A 20,944-nucleotide genomic window follows, 5' to 3' on the forward strand; every position below is an offset into this window, starting at 1 on the left:
TGCGCCTGGTCCTGGTGCTAAAAATACGGGGGACAAAAAGCGTAGGGGTCCCCCGTATTTTTAACACCAGCACCGGGCTCCACTAGTCAGAGAGATAATGCCACAGCCGGGGGACACTTTTATATAGGTCCCTGCGGCCCTGGCATTAAATCACTAACTAGTCACCCCTGGCCGGGGTACCCTCCAGCTACCCAAGGGCCAGGGGTGAAGCCCGAGGCTGTGTCCCCCATCCAAGGGCTGCGGATGGGGGGCTGATAGCCATGTGTAAAAAAAAGAATATTGTTTTTTGTAGCAGTACTACAAGTCCCAGCAAGCCTCCCCCGTAAGCTGGTACTTGGAGAACCACAAGTACCAGCATGCGGGGGGGGGGGGGGGGAACGGGCCCGCTGGTACCTGTAGTACTACTACAAAAAAAAATACCCAAATAAAAACAGAACTCACACACCTTGAAAGTAAAACTTTATTACATACATGTACACCTACATTCACACATACTTACCTATGTTCACACGAAGGTTGGTCCACTTTGCGGTCAGCGGTTGACCGCGAGTAACCTCACCGCTGACCGCAAAGTTCTCACCATTGGATACAATGTAGCGCCTATGCGCTACATTGTATCTCTGCCGTGCGCAGCCTGACTGACAGCTCAGGAGCGCACAGGCAATCAGGAGAGTGCCACGACGTGGCGCTCCCTGATTGGCTGAAGGGACCCTCTGTGACAGGAGTCACGGGGGGTCTCGGCAGTCGGGGAAAGGGGTCCCATGTGTAAACATGGGACCCCTTTCAGTGCGTGGTTCGGGTTTTTCGGTTTGTTTTTTGCCAAGTACGTGGATTACAAGCTCAGAAGAGGACCGATCTACACTTGGTTTTTGTGAGTATAATTTTATTCACAGGTACCCCATTGATTCTACTTGGACTAGTGGAGCCCGGTGCTGGTTTTAAAAATACGGGGGACCCCTACGCTTTTTGTCCCCCGTATTTTTAGCAGCAGGACCAGGCGCAGAGCCCGGTGCTGGTTGTTCAAATATGGGGGAACCCCTGTCAATTTTTCCCCATATTTTTGCAACCAGGACCGGCTCAAAGAGCCTGAGGCTGGTTTGGCTTAGGAGGGGGGACCCCACGCAATTTTTCTTTTTAATTTTAACACTTTATTTTTTTTAAGGTGCACAATGAAGCCCTGCACGGATCTCACAGATCCGGCCGGGATTCCTTGTGTTTTGTCAGGCAGTGTTTTACTCATCACTCCCGTAAAACACTGCCTGACATTACGAATCACATCGACATCGGAAAAGACGAATGTTGCAAACTCGGCAGATTAGTAAATGACCGTATCAGGATTCAAAAAGTTGCAGTAAAATGCACCCGATACCACTTGAGTTCAAACACCCTTAAAAATGGCAAAAACACGAATATTAGTAAATATACCCCCGGGTCTGTGGAATTCCTGGGAGGTAACCGGGGAGGTGGCTAAACAGATCTGGGATTTGTCGCTGTAAATTGCTGCGTCTACCACGAGAGGGTGGGGACAAGCCCAGGCCACTGACACTGTGCCCACTGCCCACAAACTATCCATTTGTACTACACAGAGCACAGACCCAGCACTGTCTCTGATGCACTGGAAGTTCCTGACTTGTGTATTTGACTACTGTGTGTACCTTCAATAAATGCTATCGTGCAGTGGTATCATTAGACGTGGGTGGGAGGAGCCCAGATCACAGCACTTACAGAAGGAACAAGACAGACACAGGTTCTGAACCAGATGGCAATATATATAAAATATTTATTTTTTTTGCAGTACGGATGGTGTAATATTTAGAATTACTGCCTCACAAACACTGACGTAATGGGTTTGAGTCCCACCATGGCCCTAACTGTGTGGAATTTGTATAATCTCCTCGTACTTGTGTGGGTTTCCTCCCGCAATAAAGAAGAAAAAACTAGTGTATTGCGCTTGATGCACTAATTATCTAAATAAATTAATAAATAGCACTCTATAGTTGTGTGTCTGTTTTACTTCAAATTTTAATATATCCAATATTGGTATATATGATTCATGTATGTGAAATGTTATTAAAATATTCTAGTTGGTTTTTATGAAAGCAAGTTCCATGTGTGTTAATTTGAAGTAAAACAGACACACAACTATAGAGTGCTATTTATTCATTTATTAATTTATTTAGATAATTAGTGCATCAAGCGCAATACACTATTTTTTTCTTCTTTCTTGTGTTTCCCTGAGGATATTGCCAATCCTTTAGTGTGTGCAGCTGGTGTACTGAGTAAATTAACTACATACTCAATTATATTTGCGCCAGGAGCTGGGGTGTTAATCACTCCTAAATTTTGGTTTTTCCTCCCGCAATACAAAAAATATATACTGGTAGGTTGTCTGTCAACAAAATTAACCCTAGCGTGAATGTGTTTGTGTGTACAGTACATGTAAAAGGGAATATCACTCTTTATCTGTCTCTACTTTATCTTTTGCTAAAGCTTAATACATTTGGGCAATAGAGTGTAAACTCCAATGGTGCAGGGATTGATGTGAATGACCAAAATAATCTCTATAAAGCATTGTGGAATATGTGTGCGCTATATAAATAACTAGTAATAATAGATTTTTTTTTTTTTACCACAAATTGCTTTATTTTACTCAAATAACATATAACACACGCAATCACAGTTCTAATGAGCAATATTTTACACTACCGCACATTTATCACAGTCTGAGATGTGCATGAAATGTAAATTATCTGCATCCATGAGCAAATGGAAATGGGCTGTAACTGGATAGGGAGTAAGGAGTCATGCAATACAATTCATTTTCATAGGAATGTCATGGGGGTGCAATTCGTTTTACAAAGTCGAAGAGTCAGCATTGTGAGGGGGTGGGGGGCAACTTCTATCTTGCCTCTGGGTAACTGGGATGAAAACATAGTATCCCACCACATTTGCACCTTATCCCCTTTATGTAGCGGTTATATGGCCTATGCCACAGGTGTTGCTTTTTCAATAGTAGATAAGTATCATTTGCCAATTATGATCTCACTGTACAATTAAGAAAAAAATTACAATAAAGAAATAAATTATGAAGCAGTGAGCAAGACAGACATTATCATTGTATCAACAATATTTCTACTTACAATGACTCATGTGTATTGCACTGTAAAGAAGGGTCTAAATTCCTCCTCACTATGGCAACCTGCATGGATCCTGGGACCGGTGTGTCCTCCTTGTCTCCTATAGAAAACGAACACGGTGTGAGACAAGTGTGTGACAGCATAGCCTCTGCATAAGGGCCCTGGTATTTGTGTCATACCCACCTCCTGCCATCTTACACACACTTTATACACAAGACAAAGCTTCTTCCACTTCTCCCCGCGTCACTCAGTTGCTAGGATACCACCGGCTCCCATGATGCTGTGCGGCGCCTCCGGTGTGACCTTCACTTCCGGGAGCATGACGGCGGCCCTGGTGAGAGGAGCGGCTCGGGAGCTAGGTGAGAGCGCGTGACCGTACCGGAACATCCCGGGAACACAGTGAGCCGAAACGTTGGCACAAGTATTACGTCATGGCTTAATTGTAAAATGTGACCTCGTATGACAGTCTGCCAACAGGGTGACAGCCATGACAGTTCCGCCATGCAATGCTGCATATTACACTCGCGTCAGTGGTGTCGTTTTCTCCCAGGTCATTCATTTATTTGCGCCTACAGATTCCGGTTATAACAGCATACCTCCCAACATGGCCCTCTCCAGGAGGGACAGAATGCTCTGCTCCTGGACTTCCCTGTTAATTTATGATTGCCAGCACCTGTGGTGAAACACCTTTCTTATCCATTAACCTGTTCAAAACAGGTGCCGGCAATGATACATTAAGAGAAAAGTCCAGAAGCAGAGCGTTCTGTCCCTCTTGGAGAGGGTCATGTTGGGAGGTATGTAACCTTGTGCCCCCTCTGTTTCTTACTGATGCTGTACACAGTATAGTCCAGGTGTAGGCAACATCCGCTACTCCAGCTGCTGTGGAACTAAACATCCCAGCATGCCTTGACTTAGTTTTAAGGTCCGTACACATACACATTATACGATGTTGCTCTGTGATCGACGTCATCTAATGCTTCCCCTCCCGGGCCGGCCGGTCGGCGGCCAACTGTACACACTAAGCGATATGACCGCTCATATCGCACAGTGATGTCACGCCTCCGCCAGCCCTGCATGGAGGTCGTGGACGACAGTCCCGATCATGCATGCACTGGCGACAGCGACGATCGTTGCCGACCCGCGGGGCCGCGCATCGGTCGTCGCTGGCGGCATACACACTTGCCGATAAAATGAGCGACGCTCAGGAAGGGGGAAAATGAGCGACGTCGCTCATTTTATCAGCAAGTGTGTATGGGCCTTTAGCATGCTATAACAACTAAACTAGGAGGGCAAGCTGGGATGTGTAGTTCCACAGCAGTTGGAGTACCACACATTACGTACCTTTGGTGTAGACTCTCACAGTACCTATGATGGTGCTTTTTTGTCAATATATGGAACATTTACACATTGGTGCTGGTCAGTAGTGTTAGAGCACAGCGATGGCCCCCTCACACTACCTGTACATATCAATGTCATTTTATGGTATTTTTTATACTGCTCTTCATTTTAAATATGTCCACTTATAAAAATAAAAAAAATGGTCCATAACACTTTCTTACAGACATAGATCCTTCCCCATCCACTTTCTCTAATTATTGCATAATATTTTTCAGATGGATTTGGTTGGAAACAACTTTAGATAAAGAGAAATGGACCTCAAATTTTTTTTAATACTTGGGAAATTTATGTGGCAACCCTTCCCATAGACTTTCAAAGGAGGATTAGACACCCTTAAAAATACGGAGTGGTATGAGACAATGTTGCTGTTGGGAGATCCCCCCCAATAATACTCATTAGTTAGACTTTTAGGGCTACAGCGGCCCCCTCAAACTCTGGGCTCCTCCTATTCGTGTTAGAGGGAACCTCACGATTCTGGAATACTGTGTCCAGTTTTGAAGACCATATCTCCAGGAGGATATAAATACATTAGAGAGTGTACAAAGAAGGGCAACTAAAATGTTGCATGGCCTACATCACAAAACTCATAGGCATTACACGCTTGCCGATACCACTGAAAGATATGAACAATCTCGTTCATTAATGAACAAGATATCGTTCATATCTTTCAGTGTGTAGGCAACAACGATGAACGATGCGCGGCCCCCGGGAGAATATAACCTGTGGCAAACACAGAGAGGCGAGCCCTCAAGGGGCTTTATAGCGCTCGCCCCGCTGCCAGAATACTGGTGGCCCGTATCCTGCTGTCGGGATAATGACAACCAGGATCCCTGCTGCCTGTAAAACTTATGTATTCTGGGAAATGGGCATTGATACACAAGGATTGGTGCTACCTATTGCATAATGGTCCAGACAGATTGCAGTTTCTTTGTGGGCTGTATGATATGGTCACACAGACTAAAGATCTGTGTCAAACTGAGGAAAAAGAAAATACTATGGGTGGTATCCTATTAGAGGAGATAAAACATCGGTTCACACTTTTTTCCGGTGTTTCACCAATGTTTTTTTTTACAGGCTATCCAATTAGGATCACCCCTAAAAAACAGTGAAACCTGTGTGTTTTCGTGAGAAACAAAGAGAAAACGGGGCCGTTTCTGGCCGAGGCAGGTGAAACAAAATTCCTGATAAGCTGTGGTGACCCGTCAGTGTCCCATGCACGGCGCAGCAGCAGGCTGGGCTGTAGTAAAGATGCTGGGGTCCGGCACTAAGCGCCGTGACCCCCGGCAGGGAAGTAGGAGCAGCGCCGCATTCCCCTCTTCCCCTGACACCTGGCGGTGGTCATATGACAGGGGAGCAGTCATGTTACCGGAGAGCCGGAGGTCAGCGCTACCCTGTCTGCACCAGGAGCTGGCATTCGGTGCAGTAACAAAAACCCATGATAAGCTGTAGCTTGTTCCGGCTTATCAGGGCTAATAGAATAGCCCCGGGCATCATCATTACCACGGGTAATTGGATATCCCTGCATATGTGAGGATGTGTGGACTGTACAGAGGGGATGTAATTTCATATGAATATTTATGAAGGTTATGTTGGCAGTCCTGGAATTTGATAAGCTTGCCTGAAGAGGTGAGTATTCATCAAACACTAGAAGGTTGAAGACTAGAGGAGAGTTTTATTGTGTGGGGGAGAGTATTCCACAAAGTGTGTGCAGTCCGAAGGAAGTCCTGCAACCGTTAATGGGAATGAGTAATGAGTGTGGATGAGAAATACAGCTCTTGTGCAGAGCAAAGAGGTCGTGTTGGGAGATATTTTAAGATAAGCGGAGAGCTGTATATTGATGTAGTATGGTTAATAGCCTTATATGTAAGTAAAAGTGTTTTAGATTGAATATGATAGAATACAGGCAGCCAATGGAGTGACTGACAGAGCGGATCAGCAGATGATGAACATCTAGCGAGGAAGATCAGCCTTGCTGATGCACCTAAAATGGATTGTAAAGATGGGAGTCTTTTGTAAGACCAATACGGAGGCTATTGCAATGATTAATGTGGGAGATGAGAGCATGGATTAGTTCTTGCAGTGTCTTGTGTAAGATAAGGGCGTATTTTAGATATGTTTTTTTGATGCATGTAACATGATTTAGAGACAGATTGAATGTGGGGAACAAAGGACAGTTCAGAGTCATGTATGACACCTAGGCAGTGAGCTTGTGGGGTAGGGATGATTGTCAAGTTATCAACAGTGATAGAGATATCAGGTTGGTAACTACTTTTGTCCAGTCCAAATATAATTAATTCTGTTTCTCTAACGTCCTAGTGGATGCTGGGAACTCCGTAAGGACCATGGGGGATAGCGGGCTCCGAAGGAGGCTGGGCACTCTAGAAAGATTTATGACTACCTGGTGTGCACTGGCCCCTCCCACTATGACCCTCCTCCAAGCCTCAGTTAGATTTCGTGCCCGGCCGAGGTTGGATGCACACTAGGGGCTCTCCTGAGCCCTTAGAAAGAAAGTATAGTTTTAGGTTTTTTATTTTCAGTGAGACCTGCTGGCAACAGGCTCACTGCAGCGAGGGACTAAGGGGAGAAGAAGCGAACTCGCCTGCTTGCAGCCGGATTGGGCTTCTTAGGCTACTGGACACCATTAGCTCCAGAGGGATCGACCGCAGGCCCAGTCCTTGGTGTTCGGTCCCGGAGCCGCGCCGCCGTCCCCCTTACAGAGCCAGAAGCAAGAAGAGGTCCGGAAAAACGGCGGCAGAAGACATCAGTCTTCACCAAGGTAGCGCACAGCACTGCAGCTGTGCGCCATTGCTCCTCATGCACACTTCACACTCCGGTCACTGAGGGTGCAGGGCGCTTGGGGGGGGGCGCCCTGAGCAGCAATAAAAACACCTTGGCTGGCAAAAATACCACAATATATAGCCCCAGAGGCTATATATGTGGTAAATACCCCTGCCAGAATCCAGAAAAAAGCGGGAGAATAGGCCGCGGAAAAGGGGCGGAGCTATCTCCCTCAGACACACTGGCGCCATTTCTCCTTCACAGATCCGCTGGAAGGAAGCTCCCTGGCTCTCCCCTGCAGTCTACACTACAGAACAGGGTAAAAACAGAGAGGGGGGGCACTAAATTTGGGCGCAATATATATATATATAATATAAAAAGCAGCTATAGGGGACATAACTCAGTTAGTCCCTGCATTATATAGCGCTCTGGTGTGTGCTGGCATACTCTCACTCTGTCCCCCCAAAGGGCTTTTGTGGGTCCTGTCCTCATTCGGAGCATTCCTTGTGTGTGTGCGGTGTGTCGGTACGGCTGTGTCGACATGTTTGATGAGGATAATGATGTGGAGGCAGAGCAGATGCCTTTAGAAGGGATGTCACCCCCTGCGGGGCAGACACCTGAGTGGATGGGCTTATGGAAAGTAATGAGTGCACGTATAGACTCCTTATATAAGAAAATCGACGACATGCCTAATGTGGGACAGCCGACTTCTCAGCTCGTGCCTGCCCAGGCGTCGCATGGGTCGTCAGGGGCTCTAAAACGCCCGCTACCTCAAGCAGACCCAGATGTCGACACTGATACTGACACCAGTGTCGACGACGATGAGTCAAACCTGATGCCCACTAAGGCCATTCACTGCATGATTGAGGCAATGAAAGAGGTGTTAAACATTTCTGATATAACTACAGGTACCACTAAAAAGGGTATTATGTTTGGAGAGAAAAAAATAAGAATTTACTTACCGATAATTCTATTTCTCGGAGTCCGTAGTGGATGCTGGGGTTCCTGAAAGGACCATGGGGAATAGCGGCTCCGCAGGAGACAGGGCACAAAAGTAAAGCTTTCCGATCAGGTGGTGTGCACTGGCTCCTCCCCCTATGACCCTCCTCCAAGCCAGTTAGGTACTGTGCCCGGACGAGCGTACACAATAAGGGAGGAATTTTGAATCCCGGGTAAGACTCATACCAGCCACACCAATCACACCGTACAACTTGTGATCTAAACCCAGTTAACAGTATGATAACAGCGGAGCCTCTGAAAAGATGGCTCACAACAATAATAACCCGATTTTTGTAACTATGTACAAGTATTGCAGATAATCCGCACTTGGGATGGGCGCCCAGCATCCACTACGGACTCCGAGAAATAGAATTATCGGTAAGTAAATTCTTATTTTCTCTATCGTCCTAGTGGATGCTGGGGTTCCTGAAAGGACCATGGGGATTATACCAAAGCTCCCAAACGGGCGGGAGAGTGCGGATGACTCTGCAGCACCGAATGAGAGAACTCCAGGTCCTCCTTAGCCAGGGTATCAAATTTGTAGAATTTAGCAAACGTGTTTGCCCCTGACCAAGTAGCTGCTCGGCAAAGTTGTAAAGCCGAGACCCCTCGGGCAGCCGCCCAAGATGAGCCCACCTTCCTTGTGGAATGGGCATTTACATATTTTGGCTGTGGCAGGCCTGCCACAGAATGTGCAAGCTGAATTTTATTACACATCCAACTAGCAATAGTCTGCTTAGAAACAAGAGCACCCAGTTTGTTGGGTGCATACAGGATAACAGCAAGTCAGTTTTCCTGACTCCAGCCGTCCTGGAACATATTTTCAGGGCCCTGACAACATCTAGCAACTTGGAGTCCTCCAAGTCCCTAGTAGGTGCAAGGCACCACAATAAGCTGGTTCAGGTGAAACACTGACACCACCTTAGGGAGAGAACTGGGGACGAGTCCGCAGCTCTGCCCTGTCCGAATGGACAAACAGATATGGGCTTTTTTGAGAAAAAACCACCAATTTGACACTCGCCTGGTCCAGGCCAGGGCCAAGAGCATGGTCACTTTTCATGTGAGATGCTTCAAATCCACAGATTTGACTGGTTTTAAACCAATGTGATTTGAGGAATCCCAGAACTACGTTGAGATCCCACAGTGCCACTGGAGGCACAAAAGGGGGTTGTATATGCAATACTCCCTTGACAAACTTCTGGACTTCAGGAACTGAAGCCAATTCTTTCTGGAAGAAAATCGACAGGGCCGAAATTTGAACCTTAATGGACCCCAATTTGAGGCCCATAGACACTCCTGTTTGCAGGAAATGCAGGAAACGACCGAGTTGAAATTTCTTTGTGGGGCCTTCCTGGCCTCACACCACGCAACATATTTTCGCCACATGTGGTGATAATGTTGTGCGGTCACCTCCTTTCTGGCTTTGACCAGGGTAGGAATGACCTCTTCCGGAATGCCTTTTTCCCCTAGGATCCGGCTTTCCACCGCCATGCCGACAAACGCAGCTGCGGTAAGTCTTGGAACAGACATGGTACTTGCTGAAGCAAGTCCCTTCTTAGCGGCAGAGGCCATAAGACCTCTGTAAGCATCTCTTGAAGTTCCGGGTACCAAGTCCTTCTTGGCCAATCCGGAGCCATGAGTATAGTTCTTACTCCTCTACGTCTTATAATTCTCAGCACCTTAGGTATGAGAAGCAGAGGAGGGAACACATACACCGACTGGTACACCCACGGTGTTACCAGAACGTCCACAGCTATTGCCTGAGGGTCTCTTGACCTGGCGCAATACCTGTCCCGATTTTTGTTCAGACGGGACGCCATCATGTCCACCTTTGGTATTTCCCAACGGTTTACAATCATGTGGAAAAAACTTCCCGATGAAGTTTCCACTCTCCCGGGTGGAGGTCGTGCCTGCTGAGGAAGTCTGCTTCCCAGTTTCCATTCCCGGGATGAAACACTGCTGACAGTGCTATCACATGATTTTCCGCCCAGCGAAAAGTCCTTGCAGTTTTTGCCATTGCCCTCCTGCTTCTTGTGTCGCACTGTCTGTTTACGTGGGCGACTGCCGTGATGTTTTTCCCACTGGATCAATACCGGCTGACCTTGAAGCAGAGGTCTTGCTAAGCTTAGAGCATTATAAATATACCCTTAGCTCCAGTATATTTATGTGGAGAAAAGTCTCCAGACTTGATCACACTCCCTGGAAATTTTTTCCTTGTGTGACTGCTCCCCAGCCTCTCGGGCTGGGCTCCGTGGTCACCAGCATCCAATCCTGAATGCCGAATCTGCGGCCCTCTAGAAGATGAGCACTCTATAACCACCACAGGAGAGACACCCTTGTCCTTGGATATAGGGTTATCCGCTGATGCATCTGAAGATGCGATCCGGACCATTTGTCCAGCAGATCCCACTGAAAAGTTCTTGCGTGAAATCTACCGAATGGAATTGCTTCGTAGGAAGCCACCATTTTTACCAGGACCCTTGTGCAATGATGCACTGTTTTTAGGAGGTTCCTGACTAGCTCGGATAACTCCCTGGCTTTCTCTTCCGGGAGAAACACCTTTTTCTGGACTGTGTCCAGAATCATCCCTAGGCACAGCAGACGTGTCGTCGGGATCAGCTGCGATTTTGGAATATTTAGAATCCACCCGTGCTGTTGTAGCAGTATCCGAGATAGTGCTACTCCGACCTCCAACTGTTCCCTGGACTATGCCCTTATCAGGAGATCGTCCAAGTAAGGGATAATTAAGACGCCTTTTCTTCGAAGAAGAATCATCATTTCGGCCATTACCTTGGTAAAGACCCGGGGTGCCGTGGACAATCCAAACGGCAGCGTCTGAAACTGATAGTGACAGTTCTGCACCACGAACCTGAGGTACCCTTAGTGAGAAGGGCAAATTTGGGACATAGAGGTAAGCATCCCTGATGTCCCGGGACACTATATAGTCCCCTTCTTCCTGGTTCGTTATCACTGCTCTGAGTGACTCCATCTTGATTTGAACCTTTGTAAGTGTTCAAAAAATTTTTTAGAATAAGTCTCACCTAGCCTTCTGGCTTCAGTACCACAATATAGTGTGGAATAATACCCCTTTTCTTGTAGTAGGAGGGGTAATTTAATTGTCACCTGCTGGGAATACAGCTTGTGAATTTTTTCCCATACTGCCTCCTTGTCGGAGGGAGACCTTGGTAAAGCAGACTTCAGGAGCCTGCGAAGGGGAAACGTCTCGACATTCCAATCTGTACCCCTGGGATACTACTTGTAGGATCCAGGGGTCCTGTACGGTCTCAGCGCCATGCTGAGAACTTGTCAGAAGCGGTGGAACGCTTCTGTTCCTGGGAATGGGCTGCCTGCTGCAGTCTTCTTCCCTTTCCTCTATCCCTGGGCAGATATGATCTTATAGGGACGAAAGGACTGAGGCTGAAAAGACGGTGTCTTTTTCTGCAGAGATGTGACTTAGGGTAAAAACGGCGGATTTTCCAGCAGTTGCCGTGGCCACCAGGTCCGATGGACCGACCCCAAATAACTCCTCTTCCTTTATACGGCAATACACCTTTGTGCCGTTTGGAATCTGCATCACCTGACCACTGTCGTGTCCATAACATCTTCTGGCAGATATGGACATCGCATTTACTCTTGATGCCAGAGTGCAAATATCCCTCTGTGCATCTTGCATATATAGAAATGCATCCTTTAAATGCTCTATAGTCAATAAAATACTGTCCCTGTCAAGGGTATCAATATTTTTAGTCAGGGAATCCGACCAAGCCACCCCAGCTCTGCACATCCAGGCTGAGGCGATCGCTGGTCGCAGTATAACACCAGTATGTGTGTATATACTTTTTATGATATTTTCCAGCCTCCTGTCAGCTGGTCCTTGAGGACGGCCCTATCTATAGACGGTACCGCCACTTGTTTTGATAAGCGTGTGAGCGCCTTATCCACCCTAAGGGGTGTTTCCCAACGCGCCCTAACTTCTGGCGGGAAAGGGTATACCGCCCATAATTTTCTATCGGGGGGAACCCACGCATCATCACACACTTTATTTAATTTATCTGATTCAGGAAAAACTACGGTAGTTTTTTCACATCCCACATAATACCCTCTTTTGTGGTACTTGTAGTATCAGAAATATGTAACACCTCCTTCATTGCCTTTAACGTGTGGCCCTAATAAGGAATACGTTTGTTTATTCACCGTCAACACTGGATTCAGTGTCCCTGTCTGTGTCTGTGTCGACCGACTAAAGTAAACGGGCGTTTTAAAACCCCTGACGGTGTTTTTGAGACGTCTGGACCGGTACTAATTGTTTGTCGGCCGTCTCATGTCGTCAACCGACCTTGCAGCGTGTTGACATTATCACGTAATTTCCTAAATAAGCCATCCATTCCGGTGTCGACTCCCTAGAGAGTGACATCACCATTACAGGCAATTGCTCCGCCTCCTCACCAACATCGTCCTCATACATGTCGACACACACGTACCGACACACAGCACACACACAGGGAATGCTCTGATAGAGGACAGGACCCACTAGCCCTTTGGAGAGACAGAGGGAGAGTTTACCAGCACACACCAAAAACGCTATAATTATATAGGGACAACCTTATATAAGTGTTTTCCCTTATAGCATCTTTTTTATATATTTCTAACGCCAATTTAGTGCCCCCCCTCTCTGTTTTAACCCTGTTTCTGTAGTGCAGTGCAGGGGAGAGCCTGGGAGCCTTCCCTCCAGCCTTTCTGTGAGGGAAAATGGCGCTGTGTGCTGAGAAGATAGGCCCCGCCCCTTTTTCGGCGGCCTCGTCTCCCGCTCTTAACGGATTCTGGCAGGGGTTAAATATCTCCATATAGCCTCCGGAGGCTATATGTGAGGTATTTTTAGCCAAAATAGGTATTCATTTGCCTCCCAGGGCGCCCCCCTCCCAGCGCCCTGCACCCTCAGTGACTGCCGTGTGAAGTGTGCTGAGAGGAAAATGGCGCACAGCTGCAGTGCTGTGCGCTACCTTTAGAAGACTGAGGAGTCTTCTGCCGCCGATTCTGGACCTCTTCTTACTTCAGCATCTGCAAGGGGGCCGGCGGCAAGGCTCCGGTGACCATCCAGGCTGTACCTGTGATCGTCCCTCTGGAGCTGATGTCCAGTAGCCAAGAAGCCAATCCATCCTGCACGCAGGTGAGTTCACTTCTTCTCCCCTAAGTCCCTCGTTGCAGTGATCCTGTTGCCAGCAGGACTCACTGTAAAATAAAAAACCTAAGCTAAACTTTTCTAAGCAGCTCTTTAGGAGAGCCACCTAGATTGCACCCTTCTCGGCCGGGCACAAAAATCTAACTGGCTTGGAGGAGGGTCATACGGGGAGGAGCCAGTGCACACCACCTGATCGGAAAGCTTTACTTTTGTGCCCTGTCTCCTGCGGAGCCGCTATTCCCCATGGTCCTTTCAGGAACCCCAGCATCCACTAGGACGATAGAGAAAACTACCCGTAGTTTTTCCCCCATCAGATGAATTAAATGAAGTGTGTGAAGAAGTGTGGGCTTTCCCTGATAAAAAATTGGTATTTCCTAAGAAGGTACTAATGGCGTTCCCTTTCCCGCTAGAGGATAGGTCACGTTGGGAAACACCCCCTAGAGTGGATAAAGCGCTCACACGTTTGTCTAAAAAGGTGGCACTACCGTCTCCGGATACGGCCGCCCTCAAGGAACCTGCTGATAGAAAGCAGGAGGCGATCCTGAAGTCTGTATATACACACACAGGCATTATACTTAGGCCAGCTATTGCGTCAGCTTGGATGTGCAGTGCTGCCGCTGCATGGTCAGATAAACTGTCAGAAAATATTGACACATTAGACAGAGATACGATCCTGTTAACCATAGACCATATAAAAGACTCAATCTTATATATGAGAGATGCACAGAGGGAAATCTGCCGACTGGCATCTAAAGTAAGTGCATTGTCCATTTCTGCTAGGAGAGGCTTATGGACTCGCCAGTGGACAGGAGATGCAGATTCAAAAAAGCACATGGAAGTGTTACCATATAAGGGTGAGGAACTATTTGGGGATGGTCTCTCGGACCTAGTTTCCACAGCAACGGCTGGGAAGTCAGCATTTTTACCCCATGTCCCCTCACAGCCTAAGAAGGCGCCGTTTTATCAGGTTCAGTCCTTTCGGACCCAGAAACGGAGCCAGGTACGGTGGGGGGTCGCCTCAAAAATTTCAGCGATCAGTGGGTTCGCTCACAGGTGGATCCCTGGATCCTGCAAATAGTATCTCAGGGGTACAAGCTGAAATTCGAGGCGTCCCCACCCTACCGGTTCCTAAAATCTGCCTTGCCGATTGCTCCCTCAGACAGGGAGGCGGTGCTAGCGGCAATTCACAAGCTGTATTCCCAGCAGGTGATAATCAAGGTACCCCTACTTCAACAAGGCCGGGGTTATTATTCCACACTATTTGTGGTACCGAAACCGGACGGTTCGGTGAGACCCATTCTCAATTTGAAATCCTTGAACACATACATAAAGAAATTCAAGTTCAAGATGGAATCGCTCAGGGCGGTTATTGCAAGCCTGGACGAGGGGGATTACATGGTATCCCTGGACATCAAGGATGCTTACTTGCATGTCCCCATTTACCATCCTCACCAGGAGTACCTCAGATTTGTGGTACAGGATTGCCATTACCAATTCCAGACGCTGCCGTTTGGACTGTCCACGGCACCGAGGGTATTTACCAAGGTTATGGCGGAAATGATGATACTCCTTCGAAGAAAGGGAGTTTTAATTATCCCGTACTTGGACGATCTCCTAATAAAAGCGAGGTCCAAGGAACAGTTGTTGTTGGGAGTAGCAGAGCCGGCCTTAGGCATAGGCAAACTAGGCAATTGCCTAGGGCATTTGGTATGCTTAGGGGCACCAGCAGCTTCTGCTGATTAAAATGATATGCGGCATGCCTATATTCTGTGTGTGACTGCGGCTGTATCTGCATACAAAATGCTACGTTGCAGTGTACTCCTGGAAATCACTGTAATGTAGCATTTCATATGCAGATATAGCCGCAGTCACACACAGAATATAGGCATGCTGCATATCATTTTAATCAGCAGAAGCTGCTTGTGCATCCTAGCCACATAGTAATGCAAATAAGATTATAAACAAAAGGCGCCTGACATTAGCAGAGCTGCCACTGACTCATGCCAGGCATCTCCTGCAGAACTAGCGGCGGTGCTAGGGGGCACCAGCCAAAATCTTGCCTAGGGCATCATATTGGTTAGGGCCGGCTCTGGGGAGTAGCACTATCTCAGGAAGTGCTGCACCAGCACGGCTGGATTCTGAATATCCCAAAGTCACAGCTGGTTCCGACGACACGGCTACTGTTCCTGGGTATGATTCTGGATACAGTCCAGAGAAAAGTGTTTCTCCCGGAGGAGAAAGCCAGGGAGTTGTCATCTCTAGTCAGAGACCTCCTGAAACCAAAACAGGTATCAGTGCATCGCTGCACGCGGGTCCTGGGAAAGATGGTGGCTTCTTACGAAGCAATTCCCTTCGGCAGGTTCCATGCCAGAATCTTTCAGTGGGACCTGTTGGACCAGTGGTCCGGATCGCATCTTCAGATGCATCGATTAATAACCCTGTCTCCAAGAACCAGGGTGTCTCTACTGTGGTGGCTGCAGAGAGCCCATCTTCTAGAGGGCCGCAGGTTCGGCATACAGGACTGGGTCCTGGTGACCACGGATGCCAGCCTTCGAGGCTGGGGGGCAGTCACACAGGGAAGAAACTTCCAAGGACTATGGTCGAGTCAGGAGACTTCCCTTCACATAAATATTCTGGAACTAAGGGCCATCTACAATGCCCTAAGTCAAGCAAAATCCCTGCTCCTACACCAGCCGGTGCTGATCCAGTCAGACAACATCACGGCAGTCGCCCATGTAAATCGACAGGGCGGCACAAGAAGCAGGATGGCGATGGCAGAAGCCACAAGAATTCTCCGATGGGCGGAGAATCATGTACTAGCACTGTCAGCAGTGTTCATTCCGGGAGTGGACAACTGGGAAGCAGACTTCCTCAGCAGACACGACCTCCACCCGGGAGAGTGGGGACTTCATCCAGAAGTCTTCCAGATGCTGGTAAACCGTTGGGAAAAACCACAGGTGGACATGATGGCGTCCCGCCTCAACAAAAAGTTGAAAAGATATTGCGCCAGGTCAAGGGACCCTCAGGCGATAGCTGTAGACGCTCTAGTGACACCGTGGGTGTACCAGTCGGTTTATGTGTTCCCTCCTCTGCCTCTCATACCAAAGGTATTGAGAATAATAAGAAAGCGAGGAGTAAACACAATTCTCGTGGTTCCGGATTGGCCAAGGCGAGCGTGGTACCCGGAACTTCAAGAGATGCTCTCAGAGGACCCGTGGCCTCTACCGCTCAGACAGGACCTGATACAGCAGGGGCCCTGTCTGTTCCAAGACTTACCGCGGCTGCGTTTGACGGCATGGCGGTTGAACACCAGATCCTGAAGGAAAAGGGTATTCCGGAAGAAGTCATTCCTACGCTTATTAAGGCCAGGAAAGATGTTACGGCAACGCATTATCACCGTATATGGCGAAAATATGTTGCATGGTGCGAGGCCAATAAGGCCCCAACAGAGGAATTTCAACTAGGTCGATTTCTGCATTTCCTGCAAGCAGGAGTGGATATGGGCCTAAAACTAGGCTCCATTAAAGTACAGATCTCGGCTCTGTCGATTTTCTTTCAAAAAGAACTAGCTTCAGTACCTGAAGTTCAGACTTTTGTAAAAGGAGTGCTGCATATTCAGCCCCCGTTTGTGCCTCCAGTGGCACCTTGGGATCTCAACGTGATGTTGAGTTTCTTAAAATCACATTGGTTTGAGCCACTTAAAACCGTGGATCTGAAATATCTCACGTGGAAAGTGGTCATGTTATTAGCCTTGGCTTCAGCCAGGCGAGTGTCAGAATTGGCGGCTTTATTATGTAAAAGCCCTTATCTGATTTTCCATATGGATAGGGCAGAGTTGCGGACTCGTCCCCAATTTCTCCCTAAGGTGGTGTCAGCGTTTCACCTGAACCAGCCTATTGTGGTGCCGGCGGCTACTAGTGAATTGGAGGACTCCAAGTTGCTAGACGTTGTCAGGGCCCTGAAAATATATGTTTCCAGGACGGCTGGAGTCAGAAAATCTGACTCGCTGTTTATCCTATATGCACCTAACAAGCTGGGTGCTCCTGCTTCTAAGCAGTCTATTGCTCGCTGGATTTGTAGTACAATTCAGCTTGCACATTCTGTGGCAGGCATACCACAGCCAAAATCTGTAAAGGCCCATTCCACAAGGAAGGTGGGCTCATCTTGGGCGGCTGCCCGAGGGGTCTCGGCTTTACAACTTTGCCGAGCAGCTACTTGGTCAGGGGCAAATACGTTTGCAAAATTCTACAAATTTGATACCCTGGCTGAGGAGGACCTGGAGTTCTCTCATTCGGTGCTACAGAGTCATCCGCACTTCTCCCGCCCGTTTGGGAGCTTTGGTATAATCCCCATGGTCCTTACGGAGTTCCCAGCATCCACTAGGACGTTAGAGAAAATAAGAATTTACTCACCGGTAATTCTATTTCTCGTAGTCCGTAGTGGATGCTGGGCGCCCATCCCAAGTGCGGATTGTCTGCAATACTTGTAAATAGTTATTGTTAACTAAAGGGTTATTGTTGAGCCATCTGTTGAGAGGCTCAGTTGTTTTCATACTGTCAAACTGGATATAGTATCACGAGTTGTACGGTGTGATTGGTGTGGCTGGTAAGAGTCTTACCCGGGATTCTAAATCCTTCCTTATTATGTCTGCTCGTCCGGGCACGGTGTCCTAACTGAGGCTTGGAGGAGGGTCATAGTGGGAGGGGCCAGTGCACACCAGGTAGTCATAAATCTTTCTAGAGTGCCCAGCCTCCTTCGGAGCCCGCTATCCCCCATGGTCCTTACGGAGTTCCCAGCATCCACTACGGACTACGAGAAATAGAATTACCGGTGAGTAAATTCTTATTTTTGTAAATATTAAGTTTGAAGATGAAATGACAGAAAGGCATTCAGTGACGTGGACCAATACAGATGGTGACAAATCTGCAGTGAATAGGTATATTTGAGTATCATCCGCATACAGGTGACACTGAAATATGAAAGAGCTGATTAGTTTGCCAAGAGGTGAGGTATAGATTGAGAAACGCAGGGGGCCTAAGACTGAGCCTTGTGGTACTCCTACTGATATAGGCTGTGAAAAGGAGGTGGAATCAGAGAAGAGAACACTGAAAGAATGATTAGATAGGTAGGATGAGAACCTTAAGATCTTGTCCATACAAGATATAGGGGTATATGCAATTGCGGTCGAATTCCCGAAATTGTCGAATTTCGAGTCATTTTCGCCCAAAAAAAAAATTCGCCAATGCAATTCAGTGCTTTCCGACCAAAAAACGGACTTTCAAAAATCGACTTTTTGAAATTCGAATTTTTGCAAATTCGACTTTTCTGCAATGATACAAGTGCTGCAATTCGACAAAAGCATATTCAATTCAAGTTTGGAAATTCGACAGCAGTGCTTTTAGACAGCAAATTCGTCATTTTCAATCCGCCACACTTTGGAGGGTGAAAACAATAAAAAAAAATTTAAACATGTTTTTTTTTGGTGTTTTTTTTTTTTAGGAATAGCATATCTATTTATATTAGAAGGGATTAGGTACTTTTTTTTTTTTTTTTTTTTTGGAGGCACAAATATTCATATATTTTTTAAAATATTATTTTTTTTTTATTTTTTTTTTATTGCTGGAACGGTAAAATCCTTTAAAAAAATGGCGTGGGGTCCCCCCTCCAAAGCATAACCAGCCTCGGGCTCTTCGAGCTGGTCCTGGTTCTAAAAATGCGGGGAAAAAATTGACGGGATCCCCCGTATTTTTAAAACCAGCACTGGGCTCTGCGCCTGGTGCTGGTGCAAAAAATATGGGGGACAAAACGAGCAGGGGTCCCCCGTATTTTTCACACCAGCATCGGGCTCCACTAGCTGGACAGATAATGCCACAGCCGGGGGTCACTTTTATGCCGTGCCCTGCGGCCGTGGCATTAAATATCCAACTAGTCACCCCTGGCCGGGGTACCCTGGGGGAGTGGGGACCCCTTCAATCAAGGGGTCCCCCCCCCCAGCCACCCAAGGGCCAGGGGTGAAGCCCGAGGCTGTTCCCCCCCATCCAATGGGCTGCGGATGGGGGGGCTGATAGCCTTTTGTGATAATGAAAAGAATATTGTTTTTTCCAGCAGTACTACAAGTCCCAGCAAGCCTCCCCCGCAAGCTGGTACTTGGAGAACCACAAGTACCAGCATGCGGGAGAAAAACGGGCCCGCTGGTACCTGTAGTACTACTGGGAAAAAAATACCCAAATAAAAACAGGACACACACACCGTGACAGTAAAACTTTATTTCATACGTCGACACACACATACTTACCTAAGTTCACACGCCGACATCGGTCCTCTTCTCCATGTAGAATCCACGGATACCTGAAAATAAAAGATCAATATACTCACCTCAGCCATGGTCCAGAGATACATCCACGTACTTGGCAAAAAAAGAAAACGAACACACGGGCCACCGGACTGAAAGGGGTCCCATGCTGACACATGAGACCCCTTTCCACGAATGAGACCTGTCAGTGACAGCTGTCACACAAAGGTCTCTAAAGCCAATCAGGAAGCGCAACTTCGTTGCGCTCACCTGATTGGCTGTGCGCTGTCTGAACTCAGACAGCGCATCGCACAGCCCCGTCCATTATATTCAATGGTGGGAATTTAGCGGCTAGCGGTGAGGTCACCCGCCGGTCAGCGGCTGACCGCGGGTAACCCCACCGCAGACAGCAAAGTTCCCACCATTGAAACTAATGGAGCGGCTTTGCGATGCGCTGTCACAGCACAGACAGCGCACAGCCAATCAGGTGAGCGCCACGGAAGTAGCGCTTCCTGATTGGCTGAAGGGACTTCAGTGACAGGAGTCACGTGATGTCCCGGCATTCGGGAGAAAGGGGTCTGATGTGAAAGCATGGGACCCCTTTCAGTACGGCATGGAGCGGGTGTTCGGTTTGTTTTTTTAACAAGTACGTGGATTTATATCTGGACGTGGATGTACCTCTGGACGCTGGAAGGTGAGTATAATTTTTTCACAGGTACCCTCGGATCGTCGGAGACCGTGGCAGTCGGCGTGTCAACATAGGTAAGTATGTGTGTGTCGGTAGTGTGTAATAAAGTTTTACTATCAAGGTGTCTGTGTACTGTTTTTATTTGGGTATTTTTTTCCCAGTAGTACTACAGGTACCAGCGGGCCCGTTTTTCTCCCGCATGCTGGTACTTGTGGTTCTCCAAGTACCAGCTTGCGGGGGAGGCTTGCTGGGACTTGTAGTACTACTGGAAAAAACAATATCTTTTTATTATCACAAAAGGCTATCAGCCCCCCCATCCGCAGCCCATTGGATGGGGGGGGGACAGCCTCGGGCTTCACCCCTGGCCCTTGGGTGGCTGGGGGGGGGGGGACCCCTTGATTGAAGGGGTCCCCACTCCCCCAGGGTACCCCGGCCAGGGGTGACTAGTTGGGTAGTTAATGCCACGGCCGCAG

At 47.8% G+C, this 20,944-nt stretch overlaps 2 protein-coding genes across 5 annotated transcripts in view; one reads left to right on the forward strand and one right to left on the reverse strand.

Annotated features, from left to right (window-relative positions):
• LRRC46 (leucine rich repeat containing 46) overlaps window positions 1-3,410 on the reverse strand; it is a 67,444-nt gene extending 64,034 nt beyond the window's left edge. The window contains exons 1-2 of one of the 2 annotated variants that reach the window (XM_063959643.1): window positions 3,321-3,410; window positions 3,141-3,237 (exon numbers count right to left, since the gene is read on the reverse strand). In XM_063959643.1, coding sequence (XP_063815713.1) covers window positions 3,141-3,237; window positions 3,321-3,330 — 107 coding nt within the window. In that variant the 5' untranslated portion in view covers window positions 3,331-3,410. The other variant, XM_063959642.1, reaches the window with a different exon arrangement.
• Window position 3,411: 1 nt separating this feature from the next.
• Window positions 3,412-20,944, forward strand: part of MRPL10 (mitochondrial ribosomal protein L10) — a 40,912-nt gene continuing 23,379 nt past the window's right edge. Inside the window, exon 1 of one of the 3 annotated variants that reach the window (XM_063959647.1) lies at window positions 3,412-3,496. In XM_063959647.1, coding sequence (XP_063815717.1) covers window positions 3,412-3,496 — 85 coding nt within the window. Of the gene's footprint in view, window positions 3,497-3,565; window positions 3,688-3,853; window positions 3,932-20,944 lie in introns of those variants that run through there. The other 2 variants (XM_063959646.1, XM_063959648.1) reach the window with 2 other exon arrangements.

Source organism: Pseudophryne corroboree, chromosome 3 (assembly GCF_028390025.1).
Source record: "Pseudophryne corroboree isolate aPseCor3 chromosome 3, aPseCor3.hap2, whole genome shotgun sequence".
Lineage (NCBI taxonomy): Eukaryota > Metazoa > Chordata > Amphibia > Anura > Myobatrachidae > Pseudophryne > Pseudophryne corroboree.